At 40.5% G+C, this 18753-nt stretch overlaps 2 protein-coding genes across 3 annotated transcripts in view; both read right to left on the bottom strand.

The window, feature by feature from the left end:
* The window catches only part of LOC106092396 (rRNA N6-adenosine-methyltransferase Mettl5), a 42603-nt gene extending 25937 nt beyond the window's left edge, over nucleotides 1-16666 (bottom strand). The window contains exons 1-2 of the mRNA XM_013259238.2: nucleotides 16535-16666; nucleotides 16345-16476 (exon numbers count right to left, since the gene is read on the bottom strand). Coding sequence (XP_013114692.1) covers nucleotides 16345-16476; nucleotides 16535-16666 — 264 coding nt within the window. The remainder of the gene's footprint in view (nucleotides 1-16344; nucleotides 16477-16534) is intronic.
* Nucleotides 16667-16731: 65 nt separating this feature from the next.
* LOC131994083 (SOSS complex subunit C homolog) lies at nucleotides 16732-17292 on the bottom strand. Of its 2 annotated transcripts, none has more exons than XM_059360316.1 (3): nucleotides 17153-17292; nucleotides 16993-17099; nucleotides 16732-16932 (listed from the first exon to the last, which is right to left on the bottom strand). In XM_059360316.1, exons 1-3 carry the CDS (start codon nucleotides 17181-17183, stop codon nucleotides 16732-16734), a joined length of 339 nt encoding a protein of 112 aa, XP_059216299.1. In that variant the 5' UTR covers nucleotides 17184-17292. The 2 variants fall into 2 exon arrangements, with proteins under 2 accessions (XP_059216299.1, XP_059216303.1); XM_059360320.1 differs by having other exon boundaries at nucleotides 16732-16917.
* Between the last annotated feature and the right edge of the window lie 1461 nt (nucleotides 17293-18753).

The following is an 18753-nucleotide window of genomic DNA, read 5'->3' as shown; positions in this document are numbered from 1 at the left end:
AGAGATTAGTATTAAAACCAATACCAGTTTGGTAAAAGGGTAGTGATAATACCATCCGGTATTGTTTTCGTACCATGTGGTGTTGCTTTACTACCAATAGCGTATAGTATTGAAATGAGCACGTTTGGTATTAACTTTTCTCTGGGTGTTAGCGCTCTATAAACAAAAACCGTGAAGGTATAATGGCATCTGCATCTGAAGGCCAAGAAAGCGCCTCGTATGGAATCTCGAAAAGATTTGGAAGGCAATATTTGAATAAAAAATACACTTACTTGGAATTTTTGATGTGAAATTGTTTAAAACAATAATTGCTTAATTCTTGATTCATACCAAAACAAAAAAAAAACATGTAAGAACGGGCTAAAGTCAGGCGAAGCCGACCTTTTTCATACCCTCATACATCGAATTTAAAATTTGCTTAATTTTGATATGTAAAATGTCGATGAAAATCCGTACATATTTAGGAGCCAAAGAGTAAATCGTTGACCAAATTTTTGAGAAGATCGATTGATTAATGGGTTAGAAAAAATCTCTATGAAATTCATCAGAAGGGTTATAAAAGAAACCTTCGTGCCAAAATATGTTAAGATCGGTTAACAAATTACTAATTTATTGAGTATTATTCAATATCGGACGAAAATATAGATTGGTGCTTTATCTAAATCTGAACCGATTTCTATTAAATTCAAATAGCAATAGCGGGAGTCATAAGGAAATCCTTTGTACCAATTTTCGTGTGAATCGGATAACAAATGACCGAATTATTGCAATGCTAGTCCAAATCGGACGAACATATATATGGGAGCTATATCTAAATCTGAGCCCATAATGCAAAATTTCGTGAGAATCGGTTTATAAATGGCGATAGATTTGCAATTTTAGTCCAAATCACACGAAAATATATGTCGGAGCTATATCCAAATCTGAACCGATTTTTTCCAATTTCAATAGGCTTCGTCTCTAAGCCCAAGAAAATGCTTGTGCCAAATTTGAAGACAATCGGATGAAAATTAGAACTGTGCTTTGTACACAAATTAACATGGACAGACAGACGGCCATAGCTAAATCGAATCAGAAAGTGATTCTGAGTCGATCGGTATAATTATCAATGGGTATATCTCCCTTCTTTCTGGGTGTTACAAACAAATTCACTTAGTTATAATACCCTGTAGCACAGTAGTGGTGTAGGGTATAATAATATTTTGGAAAAAAGAGTGGGGAAAAATAAGAAATAGTACATTTTTATGATTTGCGTTATGAACAACTGAAAATGGTAATTTATCAATATTTTCAGGAAAAAATTTTACTATCACAAGGCCAAAACTTTCTGATGGTGCGTTCCAATGCTATTGTGATGTACGAGAAGGTTCTTAACTATTGTCTTGGCTTTGTTTTTTGTCTTAGCATTGGATCGAAAACCTCAATGGTTTGGCTGGTATAAGCCAAACACACAAAAAATGTTACAAAAAGACAAAAAAAAATTTAATACAATACCAAGAATCATAAACGCGAAGCGCCTCTTAAGATGTGCAAATCCCGTAATGGTGTAAATTGTATAAGGTGGGTATGCACCTCTAGCGAAATTTTCGGTTGCAGCCAAGACATTTATGACTCCAGTGAAAAATAGTTGTGTAGAAAACAAGATAGCGACAAACATCGATTTATAATTTTAACCGAATTTAAATCATTTTTGGCTTAGAAGGTTGATATGTACTTACATTAACCGTTTTTATTTGCAAATAAGTTAATTTCATGTTGCATGGGCCTATCAAATCATACATTTCCATTCGGAATTGCAAGAAAAAATTTACCAATGCCTATTATGTCACCCTGTTACGTAAAGAAAAGTTCATTTGAGCTGAGTACATATAACTAAAATTTTCGGCAAAGCAGACAATGGTTGCATATTCAACTAGGATTAATTGTTTTTAAGATCTCTCTTTAAGCCAGTGCGTAAAAAATGCATTTATTTATTTCACATGTTTTTGGCTTATACGTTTGCCAGTTGTTTACGTGAAAAGTCGAATAGAGTGCCAACACTAACAGTATCGGTAAAAAAATTTCGCCAGAGGAGCATACTGCCCTTAAACTGCAAAACTTAAAAGCATGACAGATAAGAAAATGATTTTTTTATAAAGGATGATTTTTTAAGAGCTATAGGAAAGTTTTTTCTTAAAAAAAACACATGAAATCTTTATTTGAATCGATAGTACGGTCCATATAATTTAATGTTTTAAGATTATTTCATGCAAATGTTGACCATGACTGCGCCTCAAGTGGTTCATTCCCTTTGTTCAGTTTTGGCATACTCTTTCCAACATTTCGGCCAGTATCTCACGAATAAATGCTTCAATGTTGTTTCTCAATGCGCCAATTGAAGCGGGCTAAAGGCGTTAAATCGCACGATCTAGGCGGCCAATTGTTAAAAGACGTGTTTTATATTCAAAAACAAGCAAACGAATGAAAAATTTTATTTTTCAATATACATACAAAGGTTAGTTTTCATAACTAATATTTCATAGCATACTACCATACATTATAACAAAGTTTATTTATTTAAAGTACAATCTTCATTTCCAACACCCCCATTAGATTGGTCTTTAAAGCCAAGTAAATTGCAACAATGGATATGTTTGGGAGCCGGCAATCCTTTCGTCAGTATGTCTGCCACCATATCTCTAGTTTGAATGTAAGCAATCTTAATTTGGTCTTCTTCAATTAATTCTCTAACGAAGTGATGACGAATGTCGATGTGCTTTGAGCGAGCATGAAATGTATTATTATGTGATAAACAAATAGCACTCTTATTATCGCATTTGATTTCAATGGAGTGAATTTCATCAAGTTCTGTGAGCAAGGATTTAAGCCACATTGCTTCTTGTGCTGAAGTCGATAATGCCATGTATTCAGCTTCGGTGGTAGAAAGAGCTGTAGTCTGTTGCTTCTTTGAATTCCACGATATTGGCCCATTTTGAAATTTAAAAACATAACCAGTGGTTGACTTTCTGTCGTCCACATCACCAGCCCAATCAGCATCAGTAAATCCATCTATTTGACTAGATCCATCTTTACTGAATTGCAGTGCATAATGACTTGTCGCCTTAAGGTATCGGAAAATTCTTTTTACAGCTTGCCAGTGTGCTTTACCATAATTTTTATTAAATCGTGAAAGCACCCCCACTGCATATGCAATATCTGGCCTTGTCACCTGCGCTGCATACATTATGCTTCCGACTGCTTCTTGATACGGTATGGTTTTCATTTCGTTTATTTCATCTTCTGTGGTAGGACACATATTCTTGGTAATTTTCTGGTTGATGTCAATTGGAGTCGAAATTGGGTTGCATTGATCCATGTTGAACTTTTTCAGCATATCTTCAATGTATAATTTCTGACTCAACCATAGCTTTCCATTCTCACGATCCCGTGTTAATTTCATTCCTAAAATATAGTGGGCTGGACCTAAGTCCTTAATCTTAAAACAATTTGAGAGTCTTTCTTTTATGTACTCTTTACTTCTTTGATTATTTGAAAATATCAAAATGCCATCGACGTAAATTGCCACGTACGTTTTCTCTCCGTTTTGAGTTTTGAAATAGATGCATGGCTCTGTTTTGGATTGTGTGAGACCAATTTTCTTCAGAGTTTCATCTAACTTTCTATTCCAAACTCTACTCGCCTGTTTTAAACCATATATGGATTTCTTTAAGCGATATACCTTACGTGTGTCCGATTTGCAACCTTCTGGGATTTTCATGTACATTTCTTCTTTTAGTTCACTCTGAAGAAACGCTGTCACAACATCCATTTGATCTATGTCCAAGTCATGACGAACGGTCAGGCTGAGAATAAGTCGAATGGATGAATATCTCACAACTGGTGAGAACGTTTCGCTATAATCAATTCCTTCCTTTTGTGTATATCCTTTTGCCACAAGTCTGGCTTTGTAACGCTCGATTTCACCGTTAGAATTTCGTTTTATTTTGAACGTCCATTTGCTATCAATTGCATTCCTTCCTGGTGGTAAATCAACAATTTCCTAGGTTCCATTTTCAACAAGTGCATTTAGTTTGTCTGATATAGCCTTTTTCCAATGTTCTCTATCAACACATTTTAAAGCTTCTCTCATATTTTTGGGTTCCTCAGAACATTCTATGAGACTTACTTGCTCATACTTTGGATTAGGCTTCATAGTCCTAGATGATCTTCTTAATTTCGGAGATGCGGTTCTACTGTCATCAGATGAACGGTTATCCACAGATTCCTCAAACTTCTTCAGAAATTTGATCAGAAATGTCCTCATTCTCTTGACCATCCGCTTCCTGAATGTTAGGATCTTCTTTCCCCACTGAATCGCATCCGAAATCTATTTTGTAAAATATAATATCACTTTCCCTCTTTGGGTCATCTAAGAATTCAGATTCCAGAAATTTCGCATCCCTGCTCAATGAAACATTTCCAGTTTTAGGATCAAAAAACCTATACGAATTCGGATGTTGTGAATAGCCAACGAAAATCACTTCTTTGCCTTTTGGATCCAACTTTTTGCGTTTCTGCTTTGGGACTTGAACAACGTCCTTGCATCCAAACACTTTCAAATTCTTCAAATTTGGTTTTCTCCCATACCATGTTTCATAAGGACTAAGGAAATTTTGACGCTTACTTGGAATTCGGTTTATTAAATAAACTGCAGTATTTGCAGCCTCAGCCCAGAAAGTTTTTGGTAGTTTTGAATCAATAAGAAGGCATCTGGTTTTCTCAATGATGGAACGATTCATTCTCTCTGACTTACCATTTTGTTGCGGTGTGAACGGCACCGTGGTCTGATGTTAAATCCCATTTTGCACCATGATGCTTTTCATTTTAGCATTGCAGAACTCGGATCCATTGTCACTTCTAAATGCTTTAATTCTTTTACCAGTTTTTGAACTCCAAAAACTTCTCAGAGACTTCACTTTTCTTCTTTAAAAAATAAACAAAAATTAGCATGTATTGTGAGCCCGCAAAGGATGGACATTCCATTGGACCACAAACGTCACTGTGAATCAACTCCAGGAGGTCAGTTGTACGATTGGTTGTTTCATAAAAAGGATATCTTGCAAATTTCCCTTTATAGCATGTAACACACTCGAAGTTACAAGGTTCAAAGCAAATTCCATCAACAGCTCCAGAAGCCATTTTCTTAAAAATGTCATTATTCACATGCCCAAAACGCTTGTGCCACATCTGAACTTGATTTTCTTGAGCCTTTCCTGCTAAAGCCTTATGATTCGAAGTCTTTAATTGAAACATACCATCCACATGATTTCCAGTAGCAATAACTTCCTTGTCTTTGGTGATAACCTTACAGCCATTATTAGTGAAACGAACCTCGTGTCCCTTTTGTACTATTTTCGATACTGACAAAAGGTTTAGACATAATTCTGGAACAAACAGTACATCATTGAGTTCAACAGACTCCCTGTTCGCAATTGTAGGCAAATCTATATTTCCAACTCCTTTTACCGTCATCTTGGAATTATTTGCAACTGTCACCTCAGCTACTTTTGGTTCAATATTACCATTAAACAATGCCTCATTGGACGACATATGAGCCGATGCTCCAGAATCAAAATACCAGTTCTCTTTTTCGGCACTACTTACCGAAAAGGAACCAATCATTGCATTTGACTTTTTCTTTGTGGTATTTTTGTTTGGGCACTTAGCAGCAATATGTCCAAATTTTTGGCAATTAAAACATTTTGGACCCTTTGGTTTTTGCTTCTGACGACTATTGAGTGCTAAATTTTCATCATTTTGGATGCGCACGTTCTGTAAAAGTTTTAGCTTAATAGAATCTCCTGTGATTTTCATTCCAGAACTTTGAATGCCCATTATCATTGGTTTATATTCCTCAGGAAGACCAGCCAGCATCATTGAACCAACCCATTCTTCATCCAATTTCAAGCCAGCACTTCTAAGCTTATGTGCACTCGTCAATATATCATTTACATACCCATCCACGGGCGCAAAATTATTGAGTTTTGCAGAACAGAACCTCTGGATAAGACTGACTCTTCGTACCAAACCAGAATCGGCAAAGACTTGATTCAAAGTATCCCATATTTCTTTGGCATTCTTGCACTCTCGAATATGTGGATACACACATTTGTCCACCAGCATAATTAGCTCTGCTCGGGCTTGAATATTTTTCTCCTCTTTGCTCTCGGTTCCTTCTATAGACTTCCATAGATCCTTCATTTGAAAATATGCCATTACGGCAAACTTCCAATCTTCGAAATTTTCATTTCCACGCAGCTTTTCTATAGCAGTATTATTCGTTGCCATTGCTAGTAAGTAATAACATATCTTACAAATCACACTTCAATTATTTTACGCGTTCAGGCCCATAACCTGTTAAAAGACGTGTTTTATATTCAAAAACAAGCAAACGAATGAAAAATTTTATTTTTCAATATACATACAAAGGTTAGTTTTCATAACTAATATTTCATAGCATACTACCATACATTATAACAAAGTTTATTTATATAAAGTACAATCTTCATTTCCAACACCAATTGACCGGTCCCGAACGTGAAATAAAATGTTCACCGAACTCGCCTCTCAATAAGTCCAATGTTACACTTGCTGTGTGGCATGTGGCACCTTATTGAAGCCACATGTCATGCAAGTCAAGCTCTTGCATTTTGGGCAAAAATAGTTGGATATCATCTCACCGTAGCGCTCACCATTCACAGTTACGTTATGATTCGCATCATCTTTGAAGAAGTACGGTCCAATGGTGCCACCAGCTCATGAACCGCACCAAACTGTGACTTTTTCTGTATGCATTGGTAGCTCTTGCAATGCTTCTGGCTGATTTCCCTCCAAAATCGACAATTCTGCTTATTTACGTATCCATTGACCCAAAAATGATGGAATGGAAGAAGCGCGCGATGAACTTTCTTAACAGAGCACGTATTTTGATAATAAAATTCAAAAATTTGCTAGCGTTATTCGTTTGTAAGACGATTCATGGTTAAATTTTAAACCAAATTGAACATGTTTGATAGTGAAACAAAACACAAAACGTGTGAGCTGTTTAAACCAGTTTTGCTTAAAAGATAATAGCTAAAAAATCACCCTTAATATCTAAATATACACCGATCTGGATCACATTTCAGTCCGTTGACGGGCCCGATTTCTGCGAAATCGGGTAATAAATAAAGCTTTTTTGGGCTTCAGATCTTTAATCGGCAAATCGGTCTTTATGGCAGCTATATCTAAATATAGTCCCATCTGAACCATTTTAAGTTGGATGTCGGGAGGCTTACAACAACTGACTGTTTCAATCTCAGCGAAATCGGATAATAAATAAAGCTTTTGTGGATTCAGACCCTTTATCGGCAGATTTTTCTGTATCGCAGCTATATCTAAATATAATCCGATCGCAATTCCATGGCAGCCGGTTGTACGTACCGAAATGACCCGATGGAATCCATCAGCGGCAAGGGTTGCCGTATGCAACACACTGCTACAACAACATAGTCCGATCTGAACCATATTTGGGTCGGATGTCTGGAGGCTTAAAACAACTGTTTCAAATTTCAGTGAAATCGGTCAATAAATGCAGCTTTTATGGGTTTCAGACATACATCAGCAGATCGGTCTATATGGCACCAATATCTAAATATAGTCCGATCTGAACCATATGTGAGTCGGATGTCGGGAGGTTTAAAAGAACTCACTGTTTTGTATTTCAGCGAAGTTGGGTAATAAATGCAGCTTTTATGGGTTTCAGACCCTAAATCAGCAGATCGGTCTATATGACAGCTATATCTAAATATAGTACGATCTGATTCATATTTGAGTTGGATGCCGGGAGGGTTAGAACAACTCAAACGCCTCCCCAGTTGATGAATTGGGGAAAGCGCACCAGATATGACGGGCACCGCAGAAATAAAATATGCGGGGCGAACCAACAAGTTAGCACAAACAGGGGGTGTCCCGCTTGCACGGATATGAATGCTATCACGATGGGTTCGTGCAATAGGATCGGCAGCGGATGAGCCAAAGGAAACGATCTATGGTGGCGCAGATCTTCGAAAGATTCACGACCTATGGATTCAAAACATGGAACGTTAGAACTCTCTCAGAAGCATCGAGACTTAAGTGAAGTATGATAGCCGAAATCCGGAACTATGGATCTTTAAGGTGGCACCCCTTCATTATTTGAGGCAATGAAACCCACCGAATAAATGGGGTTGGTCATTTAAGGCCAAAACAGAATGAGCGTTTTGCTTTTTTTTTGAAACAAAAACCACAAAAGTAACGTGCAAAAATTAAAGAATTTTCAACTTTGATGGCTGAAATCGAGCGCTATTCTGTGTTGCCGTGCGTGAAGTAGAGTTTTAAGGCGTCAAAGTTAAAAATGTAATACCTTTGCGTGTTGCTGTTTTAGGATTTGTTTGCAGAGTTGCATTTTCCAACGCGACACGCAAAAACAAAGCACAACGCGCTCATTCTGTGTTGTCCTTTACTCTCGCCGAAATCAAAGCGAGCTCTTCTATCATATTTATCTATCATATCAGATTAAATTCAAAACTCCGCAAATATCTATTGTACAATGCTACGCGCCAACCGAACCTAATGACGACGAAACAAAGGATCAATTCTATTCCTAATTCGACTCAGTGACACGGTCTCTACCAAAAGGAGACATTAAACTTATTATGGGAGATTTTAATACCAAGGTGGGCAATAACAACAATAATCTGCAATCAATCATGGTAATGCAAGGACTGGGTAGATTTGGTAGATTGATAGATTTCTGCGCAAGAAAGCGGCACTTTATTGAAGGCACAAATTCCCCATAGAAATATACACAAATATATTTGGGAATCACCAGATGGGAACACCCGTAATCAAATCGATCACGTACTTAAAACTCTTTCTGGGTTCGCTGATGGATGTGAAAACGAGATGAGGAGCCGACATCGACAGTGTCGATGCCCAGACCCTGTTTGAGTCTATTCAATTTTTTGCAGGCTTATCGTAAAGGAAATAAAACAAAATTTCAAACAATTTAAGTTGCGAGTTGCAACTTTCCTTACTCGTTTGTTGCTAAAGGCACTATTACACGACATGTATTTGTCATATGACATGTCAAATTTAGCACATGTTGAGTTGTACATGTCGTGTGATACAAACGAAACTAGCATATGAAAATCACTTTTCAAAATAGTATATGTAATTTTTTTCGACTAGAGCACGCTCTATTCCTTCTGACAAAAACATCATAGAAATCAGCTGTTTTTCGTGTCCGTCGAATGAAAGCTTCCCCAAATTAAATTTATGATTTAACCAGCATTCTCACAACTTTAAAATTTTTCTCGCATGAAAAAAATCAGTTTTTGCTCAAAATTGTAGTTTATGTCATACGAAATTAACATACAGGTGTGAGAGCAAAAATAATGAATCGTATTTAAATTGACAATTTTTACATTTTCAATTACATGTAAATACAAAAAGTGGCATGTCATAAGACATCTACATGCCGTGTAATAGCGCCTTAAAGAGAAACACTAATGTTCATATGCAAAGCAAATATGTAAATTCAACCAAAAATGCAACTGCATTCATGCATAAAAAAGGCTTCATATACAAAAAAGGTTTATGTACATTCACACATACATAAAATTGCATCCACAATATATTAACACAGAAAGCGCATTATACAATCCCATGGCAGCTGGTTGTACGCACCGGATTGACCCGATGGAACCCTCATCGGCAAGGGCTGTCCCTTCAGTGTACGTGTTCGTCTTTTTTCGTCATGGGAGAGGCACATCCCGGAGTGCTTTGATTGAAAAGAACACCGGACTCTGGTTCTATTCGGTTTGCCAGAACCGCCTCCATCATCGGTCGGTATCGGTGAGGTGTAACCGGTGCATGGAGTGGGTACATTTCCGATCTTGCTCTGGCCTCACTTCACTACGGAAGTATAGTCATACTGGATATGTCGCAAGGTGCTGTACGAACATAGACAGCAGTGGGTCTCAAGCATCGTCGTCGTCGCCTTCTGCGTCCTCGTCGTCGGAATATGTGACCCCCCGACCTCTCCTGTACCGCAATATACGCAACGGCAGCATCCCAGCCCAAATATTGCCAGGCCAGTGCCGGGAAATTGATCATTTTTGCAGCTAAACTGCAACGGACTCCGTGGCAAGATCGATGAGATTGTGGATTTCATGAGTCGGAGAGATATGTTGGTCGCAGCGATCCAGGAGATAAAGCTGACCAACACCTGCAGCTTGCACAGTTGTCACGGGTACAATGTGCTACGTAAGAAATGGAGGTGGGGATTGGCCTTCGTGAAACACCATTCCGTGCAATATAGACCCATCTCGCCTGCGCCTGGCGCTAATGACCCCTACATGGAGTGCTTGGGGATAGTAGTCAAGTCCGGTACTGCGGAGATAGAGCTATACAACGTGTACATACCGCCGGTTGGTAGCTGTGTCCCAATTAATGGCCAAGTTTACAACACCGACATAAGTGGGTTACTATCTGACCATAATCGTCTGGTTCTAGGGCACTTTAATGAGCATCACATTTCCTGGCATTCTTCCCTAGGTAACGACCAGCGTGGCATGGCTTTGGCAGAGCAAATTGAAGGCTCCACGTTTTGCATGGTGAATGAGGATTCCCCCACTAGGATTACGAGCAGGAACAGCAGCTCGCCAGACATTTCCATTGCATTCCCTGATCTCCTGAGTGACGTATCCTGGCAAGCCGTCATCTCTTTGGGGTCAGACCACCTCCCCATAATTCTCACCATTGACCGACCACCCGACTTTATTACCTCTGAGCGCCGGACGTTTATCAATCAGAAGAAGGCCGATTGGGCTGGCTTCAGAGAGTATACCAATCGCCGCTTCAGTGAACTGCCACCCTCCTCGGATGTGCTAGTGGCCGAGAGGAAATTTCGAGACATCATTAACGCAGCAGCCGCTCGCTTTATACCAGCCGGTCGAACACCCCAAGTGCGGCCCAACTTCCCGGCGCAGGCAGTGGTACTCGCAGACGAGCGTGATGAGATTCGTGGTATGGACCCCACTAACCCCAGAATCAGCAAGCAGAATTTGGAAATTAGCAGGGTGGTCAACTAACATAAACGGAATTTGTGGCTGGAACACTTGGAGCAATGTAACTTAAGCACCGGTGTAGGCAAGCTGTGGTCTACTGTTAAGCCACTCTCGAACCCCGTTAGATGGGATGACAGCACCTCAGTCACTTTTGGCGAAATAACCGTGACTGATCCGAAGAGATGCGCCAGTTTGTTCAATCGTCAATTTATTGTGCATCCAGAGAGTGACAGGGCAAGAAGGAGAGCCATTCGCCGTATTCGTGGTTTCCGAGCCGATGAACAGCCATCACAATTTACTGTGGGCGAAGTCACGAATGTGATCCGTGGCGCCAAATCATCTAACGCGTTGGGTCCCAACGGAATCTCTACATTGATGTTGAAGAATCTGTATTCACCTGGAGTTGAGTACCTTACTACTGTCCTCAACCTGTCACTCAACACTCTTATAGTTCCCGATGTCTGGAAAATGGGCAGAGTGATCCCGCTACTGAAGCCTGGAAAAGACCCGAGTTTGGGGGAGTCGTACAGACCGATCTCCCTTCTCTCACCAGTGGCAAAGACGCTTGAGGCATTACTCCTCCCGAGCCTCGTAGGAGAATTTCCATTCGCCGAGCATCAACATGGATTTCGGAGACTGCACAGCACAACAACAGCTCTGCATGCCATCACCACACACATTTGCCGTGGCTTCAATCAACTCAGGCCATGTGATAGGACGGTCCTCGTGGCACTGGACCTATCGAAGGTATTCGACACGGTCAGCCATGCCAAATTTTTTGAGGACATCGCCAACACGTCCCTCCAGCCAGGCCTGAAACGATGGGTCGCGAATTATCTGTGTGGTCGCCAGTCATTTGTGGAATTTAGGGATAAGAAGTCGAAGCACCGTAAAGTGAAACAGGGAGTTCCCCAAGGAGGGGTGATATCTCCGACACTGTTTAACCTCTACCTATCCTCCATTCCATCCCCTCCAGACGGCATATAGATCGTATCATATGCGGACGATTCGACGATCATGACATCAGGCTCCCCACCCATTGTTGAAATCTGCAATGGGTTAACGGTCTACCTCAAAGAATTTGCCTCATATTTTACTGCTAGAAATCTGAAGATATCTGCCACCAAATCTTCAGCCGCATTGTTCACTACAAATACTGAGCTGACTGTGATGGTCGATGGAGTAATGATTCCGACCATCAAGTGTCCCAAAATACTTGGCGTCACATTTGACAGTTCTTACACATTCTCCCCACATGCCACAGCAATTTGCGATAAAGTCAAAAGTAGAATAGTAGAATGCCGCCCTCCGAACTGCGACGGGCTGTCTCCTCAGTTATCATGTGGACCACCTCCATCAGGAGACAAAGATCCTACCAGTGCGAAGACATAACTACATGCTGTCCAAGCAATACCTTTTGGGCTGTTATCGCAGAATCCATCCAAATCATCTTGTGGATAGATATCCACCGCCCAGAAGCCTTAAGGTAGATCTACTCGATCTAGAGCGTGAGGTTCAGCGCTACAAGAGAGAACCTCTAGATCAAGCGGCATATCAAGCAGGTCTGAACCACATTCATGCAGACACGGAAGCAGACGCGGTAATTGGCTACCGGGTGAATGTAGTCCTTGGAGAACGACCGCCACCCATTGCACCCGAAGAAATCGACCTCCCCCGGCAAACCAGAGTGGTTCTGGCTCAATTACGTTCCGGCAGATGCAGCCGCCTCAATTCCCACAGAGCTAGGATTGATGCCGACGTGCAAGATGTATGTCCCGATTGTAACCAGGGACCGCACGATACACGTCACCTGTTTAACTGCCCGGCCAGACCCACTCGACTCAGACCCAGATCCCTGTGGACACACCCCATCTTAGTCACAGAAATCCTGGGTCTTGACACTCAACAGAATCAAGCAGACGAAAGATAGAACACAATAAACAACAACAACAGGCTTCAGTAGCGGGATCACTCTGCACATTTTCCAGACATCGTAGTAAGGTACTCAACTCCAGGTAAATCCAGATCTTCAGCATCAATGTAGAGATTCCGTCGGGTCCCAACGTGTTGGATGATTTGGCGCCACGGATGACATTCGTAACTTCGCCCATGGAAAATTGTGACGGCTGTCCATCGGCTCGGAGACCACGGATACGGCAAATGGCTCTCCTCCTCGCCCTGTCACTCTCAGGATGCACAATAAATTGACGGTTGAACCTGGATAAATCACGGTTACGTCGTCTAAAGCGACTGAGGTCCTGTTATCCCGTCTACCGGGGTTCGAGAGTGACTAAACAGTAGACCACAGCTTGCCTAAACCGGTGCCTAAGTTACAATGCTCCAAGTGTTCCAGCCACAAATTCCGCCCACGTTTATTGACTATCCTGTTTATTTCCAGATTCAGCTCGCTGATTCTGAGGTAAGTGAGGTCCGTACAACGAATCCCATCACACTCGTCTGCGAGAACCGCTGCCTGCGCCGGGAAATTGGACCGAACTTGGGATATTCGTTCAACTGCTATTAAGCGAGCGGTTGCTGCGTTAATGATGTCTCGGAATTTCCTCTCGGCCACTAGAACATCCTAGGGGGTGTAAGTTCACTGAAGTGGCGATTGGTGACTCTCTGAAGCCAGGCCAATCGGCCTTTTACTGATTGATAAACATCCGGCGCTCAGAGGTTATGAAGTTGGATGGTCGGTCGATGGTGAGAATTATGGAGGAGTGTTCTGACCCCAAAGAGATGCCGGCTTGCCAGGATACGTCACTGAGGAGATTAGGGGGTGCAATGGAAATGGCAAGCTGCTGCACCTCCTCGTAATCCTAGTGGAGGCATCCTCATTCACCGTGCAACCTGTTCTACCAAAGTCATTCCACGCTGGTCGTTACCTAGGGGAGAATGCCATGAAATGTGATGCGCTTTAAGGTCGGGGTTGTAAACTAGGCCTATAATTGGGACACAGCTACCAACCGACGATATTTACACGTTGTATAGCTCTATCTCGGCAGTACCGGACCTGACTGCTATCCCCATGCACTCCATGTAGGGGTCACTAGCGCCAGGCGCAGGCGAGATGGGTCGATATTGCACGGAAGGCCAATCCCCCACCTCCAATCCTTGAGCGATCCTTACGTAGCACATTATATCCGTGACAACTGTGCAAGCTTCTGGTGTTGGTCAGCTTTGTCTCTGGATCTCTGCTACCAATATGTTCTTCCGTCTCATAAAATCCTAAATCTTGTCGATCTTGCCACAGAGATCGTTGCAGTTCAGTTCCAAAAATGATACACTTCCCTGCTGTTGCATATATTGCCGCACAGGAGAGGTCGGGGGGTTCACATAGTCCGACGACGAGAACGCAGAAGGCGACGACGTCGCACAGCACCTTGCAACATATTCAGTATGACTATAGTCCCGTAGTGATGTGAGGCCAGACAAAGATCGGAAACGTACCCACTCCATGCACCGGTTACACCTCATCGTCACCGACCGATGATGGAGGCGGTTCTGGCAAACCGAACAGCATCAAGGTCCGGGGTTCTTTCAATCCCGACACGGACCAGAAGCGTGCGGAGAAGGCACTCCGGGATGTGCCCCTCCCATGAGTAAAAATGACAAACACATACACTGAGGCGTGTTGGTTTGCCGGGGAAGGCCGATGGCCTTAGCAAATTATAGACTTGCGAAGATAGAATAGGTTCGGCCTTGTCCTTAAGACTAGAACCAGGTGTCTTCGTCAAAAGCCCCTGGAGCCTGGAGCAGCCGCTCCAACAGCCGCGATTTCAGTAGCAGATAACACGCTACAGCCTGATACTACTACCGCAGCTGTTGAGTTTTTGGAGTTCATTCTAAGCCAACTCTCGGGCTCTAGATTTGCCGCTCCACTGGAAACTGACGCAGATCATCAACCGACTAATGGATAACACTATCGTAGATATCCTTGAGTGACTTAAAATGTTTTCCAAAAACAAAAACCCAATAAATATCTACGCATTGTTAATTTACCAGGTATAATCCCATCTCTAGGCATTAGCAATGCCCCTTTAAACCTGTAAATTCTCTCCGAACCATTCAAACAAGGTTTCAGACAGGGAGACAGCTTATCGTGTGAACTTTTTAATATCCTTCTGGAGAAGATTATCCGGGTGCAGATGTGAATAGGTATGGCACACTACTCACTCATGCTACTCGCCTATTCCGACGATCATGGGTCAGTCACCGGAATGGGTCGGTCACCGGACCTGCGGGCTTTAAAAGAATCGAAAGAGAATTTTTTTGGTGGTTGTTGTTTTTGTAACAATGTGTTTCTCACGGAGGCGGCAGCCTTTGCCCTTGGGAATTTCATCGGGTCAATCCTGTATGTACAACCGGCTGTCATGGGATTGCAGTGGTAGTGTTTCATGAACTGAACAAAATAAAATAAAATATTGTACGGGAAGGACCCGGTTCTTGAGATATATGCCTTTAAAGATTGAAATATAAATGCGAATATCTCCTTTATTTATGGACCGATTTCAACCAATGGGCAGATTTCAAATAATTTTCAAGCTGCAATCGAAACAAAAAATATATGAACCAATTTTTTTAAATTGCATTAAAAAAATTTCCCATTTCCATGTGTCTAAATAATGGCGCAATAATTGCCAAGATCGCAAGTTTTCATTTAAGGTATAAAACTTCCAATTAGCGCAAAAAAACATCTCAACAGTATTTTTAAGAAACAAACCTCTGCGAATTCCAGTGTGGTAAAAATTACTTAAGATTTTCTGCACTCTTATAGGTCCAACAGTAAAATAAATTTGAAATGTTCCTAATTAAAAAAAGCTCTTTGCATTCTAAAGTGGGGGAAATAAACCAATTTTCGGCCGGGCTTAAGATTTTTTCCTCTCAAAAAAACTATATTTTTAGATAGGAAATACCTTGCATTCTTAAGCGTGGAAAATTAGCCGGACTTGGCGGGCTAAAATATTCTCCTCTCTCATAGGCCCAACAGTAAAAAAGTCAAAATTTTGCTAAATAGAAATGCCTTTCGCATTCTAAACAGAGGGAAATTAACCGGCCTTCGGTCAGGCTTAAGATGTTCTCCTTTCTTATAGGTCCTACAGTAAGAACAAGTCATATTTGCTAGAATTTAATTTAAACTTCTTTGTTTCTTATGTTTTATGAAAAACAAACACCTTTGATTATTCTAATGGCTATGTCTAAACATTTTACTTACATCTATTGCATCTGGATCCAATTCAAAACCTATGGTTAGTTGGGATCCCAACAAAAAAGAACCAATGCTTAACATGCCACATCCACAACCTAAATCGCCGACTAGTTTACCTTCCAAATCGGAAAATTGCGCCTTAAAGTTAGAAGATATTTAGATATATTACGACCAAAGTTTTCGATCTGATTCTTACTTGGACATTATACAGTATACAGCTGGCTATGTGAGGTGGTGTGGGGTACTGCTCTAACTTAATTTTGGGATTTTGAAACCCATCTACTCCGGAAAGATATTCCTCCAACTTCTTCATGCGCATGCGTGCCATTACTACTTACCGTCCTCCTCCTTTAAGCTTTCTCAATTTGTTATTTGGTAAAAATTTCGTTATTCCTATTTAGCGGTATGATTAGGAGGTATGGGGTCAAGTCGTGGCAATACAGGTATAAATGAATTGCCGTAATGCGAATCTTGGCTTACAAAAAATCCTAAGGTTGTAGCACTTGTGGGGTTGAAAACTGACCTTGGAACCGTTTGTACGCCGCTGGACTGCGGAAATTCCGTTGGCTGGCCCAGTAACTGCGAGGTAGGCATCTGAATGTAGTCTCGCATTTTAAAAGCAACGCAAAAAGCTTATCAAGAACATAAACATACCTGGGCGATGGGTGAATTGAGATTGGTAATGTCAGCCACGGGATTTACACCTTTCTGTAGTAGTTGTCTTTTAATTTGTAGATCTTCTAAAATTTTGCGATTGGTTTCTACAAGTGTCATATAGTAAAAATTAGAGACAACGCAAGTTAAAAGAACATACCCTGTTGCGCTCCAAGAATGGGAAAAGCCATCAAATAATCAAATGAAAATTCGTAAAATAAGAATCTCAGTAAAATAAATATAAAAACCGTAGATCAAGCCTCCTTGTCGTAGAGAATAAATACGTTTCAAGATATAAATATCGTATTTTTTATCGATTTACTCGATTTTTTGTTTGAAAAAGTCAGAGTCCGATATAAGTGGTTGTCATAATCGATTATGATTTAGAGGAATCGACTTTTGATGCATTGAGGGCAGTATGCACCAATGGCGAAATTTTCGGTTCCAGCCAAGATAAATTTATTTACAGGTAGTGTACCACAAAGAGCTGAGTAAATTTTTTTTCTCGAAGAGAACACTGTCTGTCAACAAGTTCTCATAACTTTCGTTTGTATGTGTCCATTCTATTTAAGAGCCATAACACACAAACAGCGAAGAATGGCGCCAACTTGCCCAACAACAAAATATTGAGTGAACTATGGTCAAAATCAGTGATAAGTGCAACTCTGGTTTTGAGTTACTAGTTCGCGCCATTTTTCGTTGCTTGTGTGTGTATGGTTCTTAACTATAACACACACATAACCAAAACTTGTTGACAGATAGTGCATAAGAAAAAAATTAGAAAGAAGAATTCTAGAATTAGAATTAGAAAAAATTATACGCAGCTGTTAACGGTACAATATCTGGTTATTATGTCATGGAGCCAACTATTGGGTTGCCCAAAAAGTAATTGCGGATTTTTTTTTAAAGAAAGTAAATGCATTTTTAATAAAACTTAGAATGAACTTCAATCAAATATACTTTTTTACACTTTTTTTCTAAAGCAAGCTAAAAGTAACAGCTGATAACTGACAGAAGAAAGAATGCAATTACAGAGTCACAAGCTGTGAAAAAATTTGTCAACGCCGACTATATAAAAAATCCGCAATTAATTTTTGGGCAACCCAATAGTAACATACTCTAAAACACCTGCGTGAAGTTAGCGCCGTCGCTAACTTTTGATAATACAAAAATTTCTAAAGTCACAGGGTGACACCAAGTAATAAAAAGTCAAAAAGTTGTGACGACCACTTTGAAGAAATACATTATTTTTCATTTCTTTGGCGGTTGTTGTGTATGTCTTCTTCTTCTTTTGTCATTTCTTTTTATGGCCATTCACAAAGACGAATTTCGGTGGCACGACCTATGCATAGGCGTATCACGTACGATAGGGGTTGCCATTTGTGTAACATGCACAGAGTTGTATAGTCATTACGACGTAACAGCGTAAGCGGCATGGGGGTCCTAGATGAATTGATTGATGGTTGTGCTTTTTGAGATCCTCTTTCAATTTTTGGGATCAAGCTGTCAACATCGTTTACTAGTGTGCCTTCTACTTGGACAGAGATAATTTCTTTTGAAGTCATTTTTTTGTGAAGTGATTTTTGTATTTGGCCCCGGCAAGTGCGGGTAAGGAAAAAGTTTTCTTTTTAATTTCTTTCATTTATGAGTTCGTGAATTCTAAATGGATTTATGGTGTTGAACATTAAAACATGTGTGAATATGGTACATTTCTTTTTTTAAGAAACGTGGTATGGAAGTGACATGAAATTTTAAGAGGAG

Source organism: Stomoxys calcitrans, chromosome 1 (genome assembly GCF_963082655.1).
Source record: "Stomoxys calcitrans chromosome 1, idStoCalc2.1, whole genome shotgun sequence".
NCBI classification, from domain to species: Eukaryota; Metazoa; Arthropoda; class Insecta; order Diptera; family Muscidae; genus Stomoxys; species Stomoxys calcitrans.
The sequence above is the reverse complement of the archived record's forward strand: the minus strand, read 5'-3'. Positions and strand labels throughout refer to the sequence as shown.